Source organism: Chelonia mydas, chromosome 14 (assembly GCF_015237465.2).
Source record: "Chelonia mydas isolate rCheMyd1 chromosome 14, rCheMyd1.pri.v2, whole genome shotgun sequence".
Lineage (NCBI taxonomy): Eukaryota > Metazoa > Chordata > Testudines > Cheloniidae > Chelonia > Chelonia mydas.
In genome coordinates, this window is record NC_051254.2 from 42,691,375 (window position 1) to 42,708,699 (window position 17,325).

Here is a 17,325-nt window from a genome sequence, read left to right on the forward strand (position 1 = left end):
GCTGTTGAGTGTTGTTATAAGCTCCGAACATTAGAACGACCATACGAGGTTAGACCAATGGTCCAGCGTCCTGTCTTCTGAGCCCACGCTGCGTTGGTGGCAGCAGGAGGCAGAGGACGATACTGAGCTGTCGGAACTAGAGGGCCGGCTCCTGGATCAGCTACGCAGCGTTCAGCGCCGTTGCTGGGCCCGGGAAGCCAGCGTGGGTCGGTGGGAGGGGACGGTTCTGCAGGGCTGGGGCGACCCAGCAGCGGTGAGACGGTGTCCGGCTGGGGACGGTTGCCTCTTCTGAGCTCGGTGCAGAACGGACTCCGGAGCCTTCAGCGGCATGTAGCGACACACGGTGCCCAGACCCCTGGGGAAGCGGCTCACCACTGCCCTCTGGACGTTGGCCACCCCACGACGTTACTGGCCTGTAGCCAACCCAGTCGGCACGGGGAGATCAACTGTTGGGGCCACGCTGGGGCAGGTCGGCTGTGCCATTGACAAGGTGCTGGCCAGCCAGGTCACGACGCTGGGTAACGCTCAGGAAATCACTGGTGGCTTTGCATACGTGGGGTTCCCAAACTGTGTCGGGACAGCCGATGGGACCCATGTGCCTGTCATTTGCCCCCCTAACCGGGGCACAGAATTTATAAACACAAAGTGGTATTTCTCCATTGCGTGCCAAAGACGGACAGGCAGGGTGGTTTGGGAGAGTCCGTGCTGGTAGGATCTTTCGACACTCAATGCTGTTTAAATTAATGGAGGAAGGGCTGTTTGCCCCTAGGAATACTATGGACATTAATGGCGTGGAGATTGATCCCATTATTCTGGGAGAGCCGGCTTCCCCTCTGCTACCCTGGTTAATGAGGCCACATGCAGGCCATGTGGCCAGAAAGAACATTTCACCCTGGCCCTGGTAGCTGCAGAACGGCGGGTGAGTGTCCATTGGGCCACCTGACAGGCAGATGACGCTGTTTAAGGGACAGGCTGGAAGCAGCGGGAAAAATTCAGAACACTGTAACCGCATGTTGTGTTCTGCACAATAGCTGCGAGAGCAAAGGGTCAGCCTTAACAACGGCTGGGAGGCAGAGTAGCCAGTCGTAGAAAACACCGACACCGGGGGGGTAGTGTCAGGGATGCCTGTTGTTAATAGTTTGAGCCCCATGCCAGTACATGTGCGGTGGTTGGGCCATGGAGAGGGGTGTAGGGACTGGGGCCTTGCGAGCGCTGGGGTACGGTGCATGGGCGGTGGAAGCGGACCGTTCTCTCGGTGCTTTTGTAAAACGCTGTGAATTATTTCTCCTTTATTTAAAGGATTTTCTGGAGGCTTGTTGCATTATAAAAACTATTTACAATCCGCCCATGAGGAGGCCTGAGTGCATGTAACTCGGGGTTTGTCTGCAGGGGGCCATCCAGAAAAGTTAATCGACGTTTACTGAAGCTATGTCCACACTAGCCCATTTATCAGTAAATGGCCAGAGGGATGGGGAAAAAGCCACCCCCCGCCGACACAAATGCCAGTGTGGACAGCGCTAGTTCCCCCGGAGACTTTCATTCTGAACTGGTCAGGCTCACCGCTCCCTCCACCTCAAATGTTCCTCTGCACCCCCAAAACATTTGAGGGCTCAGGCTAGCCCTGCATAGCAGGGCTTGGGGAAGGAGCACCACCTCTAGCCCCTCCCCACCCCAGTCTGCCAAAATCGCAGGGGCACTGCAGAAGAGAGATTATCTGCCACCCCACCCCCACCTTTCAGGGTGGGCTCACAGCCATGACTCCATGAGCAGACAGCAGCTAGCCAAGGAGACGCTACATCAGCACCAGGGCCCAGTGGAAGGCACAAATGTGGGGGGTTTGTGACACACCCACCTGCTCTGAATGCGGGTGAGCAGGGAGGTTTTTCTCCCCATAGCATTTTGCAGACCCCCTGGGGCCACAGTGTGAGAACAGCTGGTTTAGGAAGTGGGACATGGGGCCTGTTTCCCTCTAGGTGGCCTGGCTCTAATCTGGCCCCAGGGTGGGGACACTGGCTGGCTTGAGGAGAAAGGTCCCCCCTACCCTGAAGTGGCTACTAGACATTGAGAAGGTCAAGATAAAAAAAGTCTCAAAGTGGGAGAGGAGAAGGTAAAGAGGGTGAGACACCCCCTGTCCTCTCCCTCCAGCAAGTTGTTTCCCCTACCATGGCCAGGTGAGAACCCAGGCGTCCTGGCTCCCAGCACCCCACTCCAGCCTGTAATCCCCAGACCCCACTCCCCTACCATGGCCAGGTGAGAACCCAGGAGTCCTGGCTCCCAGCACCCCACTCCATCCTGTACTCCCCTCCCCGAACCAGGAATGGAACCCAGGAGTCCTGGCTCCCAATCACTAGACCATGTTCCAGTATTGCACCCCTAGATTCCCCCATCCCTTCTATGGGTCCCAGACAGATCCATGTCCCCAAAGGAGAATCTCCCACATACACCCTGGTCTAGCAGCCTCTCCCTGCCCGGCCTCCACCCAACCAGCTCCCCTGGGCTGGCTGAGAAGGGGAGAGGTCCCCAATCCCAGCTCCCAGGCTGCACTGGGGTGAATAACGAGCCCAGGGACAGTGCAGGGTGACGAGCAGATGATGTTTATTGGTAGATGTTAACCCCCCATGGAGGGGGTGGAGCCAGCAGGGAAGGGGAGGAGCTACTTGAACTTGATGGACTTGACCCTGAAGTCTCCCTCCACCGAGAAGAACTCGATGGCCTCCAGTCCCAGCCTGTTGGGGAACTTGAGCTGCTGCTCCCCCGGCAGCGCCACCGTCAGCTCCTGGGCATCGAAGGACACGCAGATCTGGGGGAGGAGCCAGAGGGTGAGGGGCGGAGCCAGAGACACCTGCCCCCAAGGGGTTAAATATCATCCCAACCTTACACACACTCCCTTTCCAACCAGGACAGGAGACATCCCCACCAGCAAGAGACTCATCTGCTCGAGATGGGGTGGCTGCGGTCTTCCCCACACAGTGCCCTGCCCCCGTTCCCCCTCCACCCAGCTGACCCCAGCAAAGGGAAGCTGCGATCTTCCTCAGTGCCCCACAGTCCCCCAGAGATTGGAGAAGGCTCTCTCTGAAGGCAGCGAGTCCTGCCCCCCAAAACATGGGATCTACCCCCACCTCAGTGCCCTTCCCCTCCCACCCCCCCCCCATTCACACCAGGAATGGGAGCTGTGATCTTCCCCTGGACAGTGCCCTGCACCCCACCCTAGCTAGGTGAGAAGGGGGCTGTGCTCTCCCCCAGAGAGGAGCTCACAATTCATCTCCCACCCCACAGAGCTGGGATCTTCCCCTAGGCAGTGCCTCCCCTCACCTTGGCGTCCTGCCCCGGCTGGAAGGGGAAGTCCGGCTCCCGCTGCTCCTCCCCCCACTCCCCGCCCTGCAGCGAGTTGCAGATGATGATGCGGGTGTCCCCGTGGCTCTCAAAGCGGGGGTTGAAGTGAAGGACCAGGTCCGAGCCGGCCCGGCCCATGTTCAGGGCAAAGCTGGAGGGGAGAGAGACACAGGCTGGGACCCCACCAGGCCAGGCAGCTTCCCCAGGGGCCAGCAGGGATCCTGCCCCAGGGCCCCCACAAATAGGGGCAACCAATTGCTTTGCATTGTGGGAAGCCTCCAGCCAGCCCTCTGCCATGCAGAGCATCATGGGAAATTCCCCTTCACCATTGGAGAGTCTCCCAGAATCCCCTCTGCTCTGAACTGGTGCATTGGGGAAGCTTCCCAGCATCCTCTGGGACAGCACCACATCATGGAGCCCCCTGCAGTGACATGCATTGCATCATGGGAATTCCCCCAGCACCCCCTGCTGTGACCCCCACAGGCTCCAGGTCATGGGCAAGTCTCCCAGAATCCCCTGGGCTAAAGCTGCAGCCCTGCAGGAAAGTTTCCCAGCATCCTCAGCAGCAGGGTCACCTGCTGGGCATCACCTGGGAGCTTCCCACAATGCACCAGCCTATGGCCCAGCTTTCCCAGCGTCCTCTCTGCTGCCCTCCAGTCCCTACCCAGGGTGGAGGGGAGCACTGGGGGGACAACATCAGCCCCAGGCCCCCTGCCCCCCCCCCCCCCCATCATCTGTGGGGCTCTGTCCAGGGGCTGAGAGCCAGCCCCCCAGGGGACAGTCCTGGGGAGACCAGTTCCTCCATCCCATGGGGAAGCCCACTAACACACACCACCTTGAGGGGGAGCTGTGGGAGTCAGGGCTGAGACATGGATCCCTGGAGGATTCAGGGGGGCTGAGACAATGCAGATCCATGGGGTGAGGGGCCTGCAGGAAGATGCTGCCCCCTTGTGGGGCTAAGCCCCATCCATGGGTCCCAGAGACTCCCCCACTGTGCTGTTTGGCAGCAGGGGGACCCCAGCATTGCCCCCCCCAGGGATCAGGTTAACCCTTCCCTCCCCGTACCCATCAGCCCAGACTCACCTCTTAGCATCCGGCAGCACCGTCCCCTTCACGGCGATGCTCTCGCCAGGCTGGACCTTCAAGTGGGTCAGAACCATCCCCTGGCGGTGGGGGAAGGGGAGAGGTGAGCACCCCCCAGCGACTCCCCCACCACCCCTCCCCGGAGGGGACAGGGAATGGGGCACAGGCCCCCATCCAGCCCTCAGGCATGGGACTAGCCAGCTCAAGGGGGCAGGAAATGGGACACAGTAGGAGCCAGCTCCCAGCTGGCCCCAGGGACTGGCTGGCTCAGGGGGGCTAGGAATGGGGCCTGTCCCTACTAGGGGGCACTAGATGGGGAAGCAGTCAAGGAATATGAATTTCACACAGGTGCAGGTGACAAAGCTGTGACCCCCCCCCAGCCCACTACACCTGGGCCCCCCCCTCCAACGTGACCCTCTCAGCCCTAGCGGATCCCATCACCCACCCCCAACCTTGGGGATCTCACAGCTTCTCAGTCACCAGGTGGGGCTTGGCTACCAAGAGACCGACAACTCCCCCCATACAAATAAGGGGCAGGACTGGGGGTCATCCAGCTCAGGGAGAGAAATTAAAGACACCCCAAGAACCCAACAACCCCCTACCACCAGACTTCCTGCCCCACATATCTACCAATCTCTTCCCACCGCTATCACCCCATCCCCCAGAGAACCAGCCTTAATACCCCTCTGCCCCCCACAACTCACACACTCCATTGCAGCTACTCCAGAGACAAGACAAGACAACACCCAGCTCCAACCACCATAGGGGCATAACCCACCCAGGAGCTTTAAATAGCTGGGACACCCCCCTTGGGACCAATCAGGCACCCCAAGCCCGAAAAAACTGACCAATCAGAGAGGAGAGGGGTGTGGCCAGTGGAACCTTGAGACCCAGCTGTCTGGGTGGGCTGGGCCAATCACAGCCCACCTCATACCCTGCATAGGAAAGAGCAGAAAAGACCAATGTATTGGGTAGATGGTGTCTAGGGCCCGGCCCCCTTTCGTTCCCAGGCCAATCAGAAATGGAGCCTTTTGCAACTTGGCTAAGAAACTACAATTCCCAGCATCCCTAGCTCCCAACTCCCAGCCTCCCTTGGGAGCTACTTGCTTATAAAAAGGACACAAGAGGGGCTGTTTTTACTATATTACTGTGTGTGTGGTTAGAGGGGTATGTGCTGTCTGGTCTTTCTTTTGTCTGGAGGACACAGGAGAGTCCCCTGACCTGGTAAGGGGTTAAACAGGGGCTAGGATTTGGGGGGTTTCTAGAGGGGGTTCTGATAACCTTGTTGCTGTTATTTAACCCTTGTATCTTTTAGTATTGTGTTCTCTTTCCTAGGAACGTTTTAACTTTCCAATGTGTCTTGATGAGCGTATTTAATAACCTGTGGAACCTACTGCTGTAGGCTAGCCCTGCCTGGGGGGTACTTTCACTGAGGGACAGCTGCATACAAGTGTATCCCAGTAGGGCTTAAGGTTAGGATTCCTGGGCTCTCTTCCTGACTTTGGGAGAAGAGTGGGGTCTAGTGGGTAGAGTGGGGGGCTTGGGAGCCAGGACTCCTGGGTTCTCTCCCCGGCTCGGGGAGGGGAGGGGTCTGGTGGGTTAGAGCAGGGAGCCAGAACTCCTGGGTTCTCACCCCAGCTCTGGGAGGGGAGTGGGGTCTAGTGGGTTAGAGGAGAGCCCATGTGGGCGTCAGGACTCCTGGGTTCTAGTCCCATCTGAGCTTGCAGGACCTGCCGTGCTGTGCAGAGACCATCCATGCCCTGAGTCGCTGTTAATCCAAGTAAATCAGCTGGTTAAAGGGGGCTGATCCCTAGAGTGGGGGAGGATCTGACCCCTGGCTTCATGCTCAGTAGCAAACAAGAGTGTGTGGGAATAAGGGGGAAAGTTCTGGGGTTCTCGCTGAGCATGAACAGCCTGGAGTGGAGGGAAAGTATCTGAGGATGGGTTCGTCTACATGGCAATGAACGACCCCTGGCTGGCCTGGGTTAGCTGACTGGGGCTTGGGCTGGGGGCTGTAAAATTGCAGGGTAGATGTTCCGGCTCGGGCTAGACTTGGGCTCAACCCTGCGGCGTGGACGTGTCTCTAGCCCGAGCCTAATGTCTGCACGTGTAGCAATGAGCCCAAGCCTGGGCCTCCAATTCAGTGCAGCAGGTTGGCACTGCAGTGTAGACGTAACCCTTAGTGACCTTGGAGGAACTCTACCGAGGAGAGGAGCCAGTAGCTTTCTTCCATGTAGCTGGAGCAGGACTTTAACCCCCCTGCCCCAGCAGCATGGGAAGGTGCAGGGGCAGCGAGCAGAACGGGCTGGGAATCTTGACCCCCAAAAGTTAGTGGAAACTGAAACTGTCTGCCAGAAGGGGGCAGGGTCAAAGACAGCTTCGTTGGGAAGATTGCTGGGGTCCACGATGGAATTTTTGGTCAAAATAAGGGGGTGGATCCGTACCGGGTGCCTCTCTTTGCACAGAGGACTCGGAAAGGGCTCACTTCAGTTCAGGTGCAGAACAGCAAATTTTTCTTGAAATCTCAAATGTTTCTGGGATGGGAAAAACATTTCGGGCCCACCCCTAGTCACCAGCTTCTGACCCCCTTGGAAGTCTCAAGGCTGGTGACTGAAAGACCAGGCAATGGTGCATTCCCTTGGGAGATCTTAAAACACCAGCCACCTTTCTCAAGTATCTTCCCCACTCTGTGCCCTCATTTCTCCATATGTAAAATGGAACATTTATACAGTCAGTGGAAGGCCCAGAGATAGAACCCAGGAGTCCTGGCTCACAGCTGCACCCCCCACAACCCACTAGACTCCTCTAAGTAGAGACCAAAAATGATGATGAACTCAGCAGCATTCATGTCACAAGGGGGTCTACTGAGTTTCCAGTGTATTTCAACTAGGTCTACTAACCAAAGTAGGCTGAGACCAAATGAAAACTCATCTCACTTGTGACAGGGGGATGGGTGTGAACCCAGGTCTCCAGGGAACTAGCCCCAATTTCTTTCCTTTGTAGATTGTATTAGTCTCCGGCGATCAAGTCCCAGCAAAGGTCGGAGGATGACCCATGGGTGGGTGTGTGGTTAAATCCAGCCTCCCAGAACCCCTGAGCATCGAGCGGCTCCTCCAGGTCCGGACGCGTCTGGAGTCCCGGAGGCGGCTGACCAAGGAGCTCAAGGCCTGTTTCAATCTAGCGCTGAGCGAGTTCTCCCAGGAGCCGCTTTGCGTCCAGCAAAACGCCAGGATGACCATCCAAAGCGAGACCACGGTGCTGGTCTTCGTGTCCGGCACGCAGGAGAATGAAATATCCATCTTCCATGTGGAAGGGCAAGTCCAGTACAACATCAAAATGCCCCGGTGGGACACTTGTGTGGCAAGAGTCTTCAGCAGGAACATCGTGAAGACCGTGGCGGAGATGGTCAACTACATCCCGGCTGGACCGCTCTTGGAGATGGTGAAGAAGGTGTATTAGCTACTGGGGTGGGGGGCGTTAGCTCTTCAAGCCCAGCACAATGAACAAAACGGGTTAATTGTGGAAGAGGCTCACAAGCAAAATGGCCCAGATTCCCCGTCCCCCAGATAGTAGAAACCATTGTTGCTCCATTCTGGAAGACATTCATGGGTGAGATATATTGAGTATAATTCTAATGGGTCTTGGGGGGGATACAGGCGATGACCCGGATTCTGCTCTGCGCTTTGCTGGCGTTGGTGGAGTTTGACCCTCTCTCAGTGAGGGGGCAACCAGAGTGACTCAAGTTGATGTGATTTAAGGATTGCCTCCATTGACGTTGGTGGACTCGCTCTGGATTCATGCTGGGGTTCTAGGTCAGGATTCAGCCCTGTCTAACCGCAACTGGTGCCTTTTCAGGACTGGATTCTGACCTCGTTTCCACTCAAAACAGGGTTCATCCTGATTTACACGAGCGTATTCATCGCTGTAGCCCTCTCCAGCGACCTCTGTCCTCTGGAATGGAGTCTCGTAGCTGTAATTGCTTCCTGGGGTGGACATTGGACCCCAAATGAGCATCTACTTCTGCTGCAACAGATCTTAACCCCACGTAAACTTCCTTTTTGGTTTTAGCATTTGCCAGGCGACCTGGGTGTCATTCAGGGGCCCTCAAATAAAGCTTGAACATCTGTTGTTTGGATGTGGATTTGGTGTCTGTCTTTCCATGGGTGGGGTCTTCCCGCTAGCCCCATGGTTGGGCTCAGACAGGGTCCCCAGCTGGTGTGAATGGGCCGGAGCTCTGCTGGTGTGACTCCTAGTGTTAGAGATCTCCAACATCCCAAGAGGGAACTACTCTGTGAGTTGTAACTTTGCCCCTGGAGATCCATGTTTCTCTTCTCCGTGAGGGCTCCTGGATGTCCCTTAATAAGTGGCCCGAGAGTCCCTGCTGGGTTCATTCATGGGTGGGCTTATGGGGCTCAATGCAGCAGCATGGAAGGATCCCTGCATTTCTGCAGCTGGTGGGATCTGGGGGGATCCTCCAAATTAGACCCATCCCCCTTTCTGGTCCTTCCTCCCCCACTTACCCCATCTCCCCTCTCTTCCCTATCCTTACATGGCCCCCAGGCAGCAGCATTCCCAGCCCCCCTACTTCTGTCCCCGGCTCAGACCGTCCAGGGAACAAAACTAGTGCGATAAGGGACAAGTGTCCCAGGACCCCCTGTTCGGCAGGGGGTTAGAGCAGTGGGTGCGGGGCTGGGAGCCAGGACTCCTGGGTTCTCTGCCTGACTCTGGGAGGGAAGTGGGGTTAATGATTAGAGGGGGGGAAGAGGTGGGGAGCCAGGCTCCATCAGTCAAAATGGGGTCTAGTGGTTAGTATTGAGAGAGGCCCCCCACTTTCCTTGAGGGCTGTTTGGCTGGGTACAGGAGTGAGGGGCCAGGAGGAGCCTGGTGGGGTCGGGGGGTGTCTGTTTGCAGGGGAAACAGGAGGACTCACCCAGCTGCTGGGGGAGGGGTAGGGCAGGGGCTGAAATGCAGGGAGCCCCATAGAAACAGGGTCCCCTCCCTTCCCCATGAAGAGGGCATCAGACAGCCAGGGGGTCAGACCTGCCCCCAGGCCTCCCCAGCAGCCCCTTAGCTCAGGGCCCTGTGCAGAGACCACTCACCCAGCAGTGGGGAGGGCAGGGCCCTGTGGGAGGGCGCTGCCTGCCTGCCCCTCTCCTGACCTAGGCCCAGCAGCTGCCCCCAAACTGCATCCAGGAGCCAGCTCCACACAGGTGAGCTTCACCCCGTCCTCGTGTCCTGCCCTGACACAGAGCAGTGGGACCTGGTGCCATGGGGCTAGCAGCTGGTGGCTCCTCTGCAGAGCTGTGGGCACAGGAGCGTCCCCAAGGCCCCAGCCCCTGTTGTGGCAAGAGGGAGAGCCTGGCCCCTCTCTCCATCAATCTGCAACCTGGCACAACCCAACCAGGACCCCCTGCGAAGCCACAGGATCACCCCACCAGCCTCCCCGGGTGCCAGCCAAGATGCCCCCCCCCTTGGGATGTTGGGGGGAAGATCTGTGAGGGTCTATTTCCAGTCCCTGGCACTGTCATGCCTCTGGGCAGAGCATGGGGGTCTCTGCTCCCTGTCCCACTCTGGAGCCCTTATTATGAGCCCTAACCTCCCCCCAGGCTTGTTCTCTCTTCCCTTGTCCCACTGTTCAGCTGAAGCCTGTACTGGGGGGCCCCCCCCCAACACCCCAGGGCTTTCAAATAGTGGCTGGAGCCAGCAGCCACCAGACTCCCCCCTGAGGGCCAGGCCAGAAGGTGAGAACAGCCGGCCCCGGGCCCCAGGGAAGAACACTAGATCCAGGGACCCCGGCAGCCAGAGCGAGCAGGCAGGGGCCAGGAAACAGCTGCTGGGCACAGGATCCAGGCTGGGTCAGGTCCTGAGAGGGGTTGTGGGCAGAAGCCAGGAGTCCTGGCTCCCAGCCTCCCCTGCTCTACCCACAAGCCCCCACTCCCCTCCCCAAGCTGGGATAGAACCCAGGAGTCCTGGCTCCCAATCGTGTTCCAGTATTGCACCCCTAGATTCCCCTATAGGGGGCCCAGACAGATCCATGTCCCCAAAGGAGAATCTCCCACATACACCCTGGTCTAGCAGCCTCTCCCTGCCAGGCCTCCACCCAACCAGCTCCCCTGGGCCAGGTCCCCAATCCCAGCTCCCAGGCTGCACTGGGGTGAATAACGAGCCCAGGGACAGTGCAGGGTGACAAGCAGATGATGTTTATTGGTAGATTTTAACCCCCCATGGAGGGGGTGGAGCCAGCAGGGAAGGGGAGGAGCTACTTGAACTTGATGGACTTGACCCTGAAGTCTCCCTCCACCGAGAAGAACTCGATGGCCTCCAGCCCCAGCCTGTTGGGGAACTTGAGCTGCTGCTCCCCCGGCAGCGCCACCGTCAGCTCCTGGGCATCGAAGGAGACGCAGATCTGGGGGAGGAGCCAGCGGGTGAGGGGCGGAGCCAGAGACACCTGCCCCCAAGGGGTTAAATATCATCCCAACCTTACACACACACACCCATCCCCACCAGGACAGGAGACATCCCCACCAGCAAGAGACTCATCTGCTCGAGATGGGGTGGCTGCGGTCTTCCCCACACAGTGCCCTGCCCCTTTCCCCCTCCACCCAGCTGACCCCAGCAAAGGGAAGCTGCGATCTTCCTCAGTGCCCCACAGTCCCCCAGAGATTGGAGAAGGCTGCCTTCAGAGAGAGCGAGTCCTGACCCCCAAAACATGGGATCTACCCCCACCTCAGGGCCCTTCCCCCCACCCCCTCCCAATTCACACCAGGAATGGGAGCTGTGATCTTCCCCTGGACAGTGCCCTGCACCCCACCCTAGCTAGGTGAGAAGGGGGCTGTGCTCTGCCCCAGAGAGGAGCTCACAATTCATCTCCCACGCCACAGAGGGAGAGCTGGGGTCTTCCCCTAGGCAGTGCCCCCCCTCACCTTGGCGTCCTGCCCCGGCTGGAAGGGGAAGTCCGGCTCCCGCTGCTCCTCCCCCCACTCCCCGCCCTGCAGCGAGTTGCAGATGATGATGCGGGTGTCCCCGTGGCTCTCGAAGCGGGGGTTGAAGTGAAGGGCCAGGTCCGAGCCGGCCCGGCCCATGTTCAGGGCAAAGCTGGAGGGGAGAGAGACAGGCTGGGACCCCACTGGGGCAGGCAGCTTCCCCAGGGGCCAGCAGGGATCCTGCCCCAGGGCCCCCACAAACAGGGGCAACCAATTGCTTTGCATTGTGGGAAGCCTCCAGCCAGCCCTCTGCCATGCAGAGCATCATGGGAAATTCCCCTTCACCATTGGAGAATCTCCCAGAATCCCCTCTGCTCTGAACTGGTGCATTCGGGGAAGCTTCCCAGCATCCTCTGGGACAGCACCACATCATGGAGCCCCCTGCAGTGACATGCATTGCATCATGGGAATTCCCCCAGCATCCCCTGCTGTGACCCCCACAGGCTCCGGGTCATGGGCAAGTCTCCCAGAATCCCCTGGGCTAACGCTGTAGCCCTGCAGGAAAGTTTCCCAGCATCCTCAGCAGCAGGGTCACCTGCTGGGCATCACCTGGGAGCTTCCCACAATGCACCAGCCTATGGCCCAGCTTTCCCAGCATCCTCTCTGCTGCCCTCCAGTCCCTTCCCAGGGTGGAGGGGAGCACTGGGGGGACAACATCAGCCCCAGGCCCCCTGCAGCCCCCACCCCCCCCCCATCTGTGGGGCTCTGTCCAGGGGCTGGGGAGACCAGTCCTGGGGAGACCAGTTCCCCCATCCCATGGGGAAGCCCACTAGCACATACCCCCTTGAGGGGGAGCTGTGGGGGTCAGGGCTGAGACATGGATCCCTGGAGGATTCAGGGGGGCTGAGACAATGCAGATCCGTGGGGTGAGGGGCCTGCAGGAAGATGCTGCCCCCTTGCGGGGGCTAAGCCCCATCCATGGGTCCCAGAGACTCCCCCACTGTGCTGTTTGGCAGTAGGGGGACCCCAGCATTCCCCCCCCCCAGGGATCAGGTTAACCCTTCCCTCCCCATACCCATCAGCCCAGACTCACCTCTTAGCATCCGGCAGCACCGTCCCCTTCACGGCGATGCTCTCGCCAGGCTGGACCTTCAAGTGGGTCAGAACCATCCCCTGGCGGTGGGGGAAGGGGAGAGGTAAGAACCCCCCCTACGACTCCCCCACCACCCCTCCCCAGAGGGGACAGGGAATGGGGCACAGGCCCCCATCCAGCCCTCAGGCATGGGACAGGCCAGCTCAAGGGGGCGGGAAATGGGACACAGGAGGTGCCGGCTCCCACCTGGCCCCAGGGCAGGGACTGGCTGGCTCAGGGGGGCTAGGAATGGGGCCTGTCCCTACTAGGGGGCACTAGATGGGGAAACAGACAAGGAATATGAATTTCACACAGGTGCAGGTGACAAAGCTGTGACCCCCCCCCGCCCACTACACCTGGGCCCCCCCCCTCCAACATGACCCTCTCAGCCCTAGCGGATCCCATCACCCGCCCCCAACCTTGGGGATCTCACAACTTCCCAATCACCAGGTGGGGCTTGGCTACCAAGAGACAGACAACTCCCCCCATACAAATAAGGGGCAGGACTGGGGGTCATCCAGCCCAGGGAGAGAAATTAAAGACACCCCAAGAACCCAACAACCCCCTACCACCAGAATTCCTGCCCCACATATCTACCAATCTCTTCCCACCGCTATCACGCCACCCCCCAGAGAACCAGCCTTAATACCCCTCTGCCCCCCACAACTTACACACTCCATTGCAGCTACTCCAGAGACAAGACAAGACAACACCCAGCTCCAACCACCATAGGGGCATAACCCACCCAGGAGCTTTAAATAGCTGGGACACCCCCCCTTGGGACCAATCAGGCACCCCAAGCCCGAAAAAACTGACCAATCAGAGAGGAGAGGGGTGTGGCCAGTGGAACCTTGAGACCCAGCTGTCTGGGTGGGCTGGGCCAATCACAGCCAAGCTCATACCCTGGATAAGGAAGAGCAGAAAAGACCAATGTAGTAGGTAGATGGTGTCTAGGGCCCGGCCCCCTTTCGTTCCCAGGCCAATCAGAAATGGAGCCTTTTGCAACTTGGCTAAGAAACTACAATTCCCAGCATCCCTAGCTCCCAACTCCCAGCCTCCCTTGGGAGCTACTTGCTTATAAAAGGGACACAAGAGGGGCTGTTTTTACTATATTAATGTGTGTGTGGTTAGAGGGGAATGTGCTGTCTGGTCTTTCTTTTGTTTGGAGGACACAGGAGAGTCCCCTGACCTGGTAAGGGGTTAAACAGGGGCTAGGATTTGGGGGGTTTCTAGAGGGGGTTCTGATAACCTTGTTGCTGTTATTTAACCCTTGTATCTTTTAGTATTGTGTTCTCTTTCCTAGGAACGTTTTAACTTTCCAATGTGTCTTGATGAGTGTTTTTAATAACCTGTGGAACCTACTGCTGTAGGCTAGCCCTGCCTGGGGGGTACTTTACCTGAGGGACGGCTGCATACAAGTGTATTCCAGTAGGGCTTAAGGTTAGGATGCCTGGGTTCCCTCCTTGACTCTGGAAGGGGGGGGTCTAGTGGTTAGAGTGGGGGAGCTGGGAGCCAGGACTCCTGGGTTCTCTCCCTGGCTCGGGGAGGCGTCTGGTGGGTTAGAGCAGGGAGCCAGGACTCCTGGGTTCTCTCTCTGACTCTGGGAGGAGAATGGGGGCTAGTGGGTGAGAGGAGAGCACATGTGGGGGTCAGGACTCCTGGGTTCTAGTCCCATCTGAGCTTGCAGGACCTGCAGTGCTCTGTGGAGACCGTCCATGCCCTGAGTCACAGTTAATCCAAGTAAATCAGCTGGTTAAAGGGGGCTGATCCCTAGGGTGTGGGGGAGGATCTGACCCCTGGCTTCATGCTCAGTAGCAAACAAGAATGTGTGGGAATAAGGGGGGAAAGTTCTGGGGTTCTGGCTGAGCATGAACAGCCTGGAGTGGAGGGAAAGTATCTGAGGATGGGTACATCTACATGGCAATGAATGACCCCTGGCTGGCCTGGGTTAGCTGACTGGGGCTTGGGCTGGGGGCTATAAAATTGCAGGGTAGATGTTCTGGCTCGGGCTAGACTTGGGCTCAACCCTGCGGCGTGGACGTGTCTCTAGCCTGAGCCTAATGTCTGCAGATGTCGCTCCGAGCCCAAGCCTGGGCCTCCAATTCAGTGCAGCAGGTTGGCACTGCAGTGTAGACGTAACCCTTAGTGACCTTGGAGGAACTCTACCGAGGAGAGGAGCCAGTAGCTTTCTTCCATGTAGCTGGAGCAGGACTTTAACCCTCCTACCCCAGCAGCATGGGAAGGGCAGGGGCAGCGAGCAGAACGGGCTGGGAATCTTGACCCCCAAAAGTTAGTGGAAACTGAAACTTTCTGCCAGAAGGGGGCAGGGTCAAAGACAGCTTCGTTGGGAAGATTGCTGGGGTCCACGATGGAATTTTTGGTCAAAATAAGGGGGTGGGTCCGTACCGGGTGCCTCTCTCTGGTTTTGCACAGAGGGCTCGGAAAGGGCTCACTTCAGTTCAGGTGCAGAACAGCAAATTTTTCTTGAAATCTCAAATGTTTCTGGGATGGGAAAAACATTTCGGGCCCATCCCTAGTCACCAGCTTCTGACCCCCTTGGAAGTCTCAAGGGTGGTGACTGAAAGACCAGGCAATGGTGCATTCCCTTGGGAGATCTTAAAACACCAGCCACCTTTGTCAAGTATCTTCCCCACTCTGTGCCCCCATTTCTCCATATGTAAAATGGAACATTTATACAGTCAGTGGAAGGCCCAGAGATAGAACCCAGGAGTCCTGGCTCCCCTCCCAGAGCTGGGGATAGAACCCAGGAGTCCTGGCTCACAGCTGCACCCCCCACAACCCACTAGACTCCTCTAAGTAGAGACCAAAAATGATGATGAACTCAGCAGCATTCATGTCACAAGGGGGTCTACTGAGTTTCCAGTGTATTTCAACTAGGTCTACTAACCAAACTAGGCTGAGACCAAATGAAAACTCATCTCACTTGTGACAGGGGGATGGGTGTGAACCCAGGTCTCCAGGGAACTAGCCCCAATTTCTTTCCTTTGTAGATTGTATTAGTCTACAGTGATCAAGTCCCAGCAAAGGTCGGAGGATGACCCATGGGTGGGTGTGTGGTTAAATCCAGCCTCCCAGAACCCCTGAGCATCGAGCGGCTCCTCCAGGTCCGGACGCGTCTGGAGTCCCGGAGGCGGCTGACCAAGGAGCTCAAGGCCTGTTTCAATCTAGCGCTGAGCGAGTTCTCCCAGGAGCCGCTTTGCGTCCAGCAAAACGCCAGGATGACCATCCAAAGCGAGACCACGGTGCTGGTCTTCGTGTCCGGCACGCAGGAGAATGAAATATCCATCTTCCATGTGGAAGGGCAAGTCCAGTACAACATCAAAATGCCCCGGTGGGACACTTGTGTGGCAAGAGTCTTCAGCAGGAACATCGTGAAGACCGTGGCGGAGATGGTCAACTACATCCCGGCTGGACCGCTCTTGGAGATGGTGAAGAAGGTGTATTAGCTACTGGGGTGGGGGGCGTTAGCTCTTCAAGCCCAGCACAATGAACAAAACGGGTTAATTGTGGAAGAGGCTCACAAGCAAAATGGCCCAGATTCCCCGTCCCCCAGATAGTAGAAACCATTGTTGCTCCATTGTGGAAGACATTCATGGGTGAGATCTATTGAGTATAATTCTAATGGGTCTTGGGGGGGATACAGGCGATGACCCGGATTCTGCTCTGCGCTTTGCTGGGGTTGGTGGAGTTTGACCCTCTCTCAGTGAGGGGGCAACCAGAGTGACTCAAGTTGACGTGATTTAAGGATTGCCTCCATTGACGTTGGTGGACTCGCTCTGGATTCATGCTGGGGTTCTAGGTCAGGATTCAGCCCTGTCTAACCGCAACTGGTGCCTTTTCAGGACTGGATTCTGACCTCGTTTCCACTGAAAACAGGGTTAATCCTGATTTACACGAGCGTATTCATCACTGTAGCCCTCTCCAGCGACCTCTGTCCTCGCCGCTATCTTCACGTCCTTTGGAATGGAGTCTCGTAGCTGTAATTGCTTCCCGGGGTGGACACTGGACCCCAAATGAGCATCTACTTCTGCTGCAACAGATCTTAACCCCATGTAAACTTCCTTTTTGGTTTTAGCATTTGCCAGGCGACCTGGGTGTCATTCAGGGGCCCTCAAATAAAGCTTGAACATCTGTTTGGATGTGGATTTGGTGTCTGTCTTTCCATGGGTGGGGTCTTCCCGCTAGCCCCATGGCTGGGCTCAGACAGGGTCCCCAGCTGGTGTGAATGGGCTGGAGCTCTGCTGGTGTGACTCCTAGTGTTAGAGATCTCCAACATCCCAAGAGGGAACTACCCTGTGAGTTGTAACTTTGCCCCTGGAGATCGATGTTTCTCTTCTCCGAGAGGGCTCCTGGATGTCCCTTAATAAGTGGCCCGAGAGTCCCTGCTGGGTCACTCATGGGTGGGCTTATGGGGCTCAATGCAGCAGCATGGAAGGATCCCTACATTTCTGCAGATGGTGGGATCTGGGGGGATCCTCCAAATTAGACCCACTGTCCTTTCTGGTCCTTCCTCCCCTCTCTTCCCTATCCTTACATGGCCCCCAGGCAGCAGCGTTCCCAGCCCCCCTACTTCCGTCCCCAGCTCAGACCGTCCAGGGAACAAAACTAGTGTGATAAGGGACAAGTGTCCCAGGACCCCCTGTTCGGCAGGGGGTTAGAGCAGTGGGTGCGGGGCTGGGAGCCAGGACTCCTGGGTTCTCTCCCTGGCTCTGGGAGGGAAGTGGGGTTAATGGTTAGAGCGGGGAGAAGAGGTGGGGAGCCAGACTACATCAGTCGGAATGGGGTCTAGTGGTTAGTATTGAGAGAGGCCCCCCACTTTCCTTGAGGGCTGTT

The 17,325-nt window shown here is 57.6% G+C and overlaps 2 protein-coding genes across 2 annotated transcripts; both read right to left on the reverse strand.

Moving 5' to 3' along the window:
* Nucleotides 1–2,578: 2,578 nt before the first annotated feature.
* On the reverse strand, nt 2,579–5,183 carry LOC102948100 (galectin-1). Its single transcript, XM_037914172.2, has 4 exons — nt 5,121–5,183; nt 4,417–4,496; nt 3,313–3,484; nt 2,579–2,800 (listed from the first exon to the last, which is right to left on the reverse strand). The coding sequence occupies exons 1-4, from the start codon at nt 5,127–5,129 to the stop codon at nt 2,654–2,656; spliced, it is 408 nt and encodes a 135-aa protein (XP_037770100.1). The 5' UTR covers nt 5,130–5,183; the 3' UTR covers nt 2,579–2,653.
* Nucleotides 5,184–10,600: 5,417 nt separating this feature from the next.
* Nucleotides 10,601–13,222, reverse strand: LOC119567610 (galectin-1-like). Its single transcript, XM_037914171.2, has 4 exons — nt 13,143–13,222; nt 12,433–12,512; nt 11,340–11,511; nt 10,601–10,822 (listed from the first exon to the last, which is right to left on the reverse strand). The coding sequence occupies exons 1-4, from the start codon at nt 13,149–13,151 to the stop codon at nt 10,676–10,678; spliced, it is 408 nt and encodes a 135-aa protein (XP_037770099.1). The 5' UTR covers nt 13,152–13,222; the 3' UTR covers nt 10,601–10,675.
* Between the last annotated feature and the right edge of the window lie 4,103 nt (nt 13,223–17,325).

Coding starts and splice junctions, on each gene's coding strand:
- LOC102948100 (XM_037914172.2), bottom strand. Junction 3,485..4,416: donor GTGCTGCCGGATGCTAAGAG/GTGAGTCTGGGC, acceptor TCTCCCCTCCAG/CTTTGCCCTGAACATGGGCC. Junction 2,801..3,312: donor AGCCGGGGCAGGACGCCAAG/GTGAGGGGAGGC, acceptor CTCCTCCCCCAG/ATCTGCGTGTCCTTCGATGC.
- LOC119567610 (XM_037914171.2), bottom strand. Junction 11,512..12,432: donor GTGCTGCCGGATGCTAAGAG/GTGAGTCTGGGC, acceptor TCTCCCCTCCAG/CTTTGCCCTGAACATGGGCC. Junction 10,823..11,339: donor AGCCGGGGCAGGACGCCAAG/GTGAGGGGGGGC, acceptor CTCCTCCCCCAG/ATCTGCGTCTCCTTCGATGC.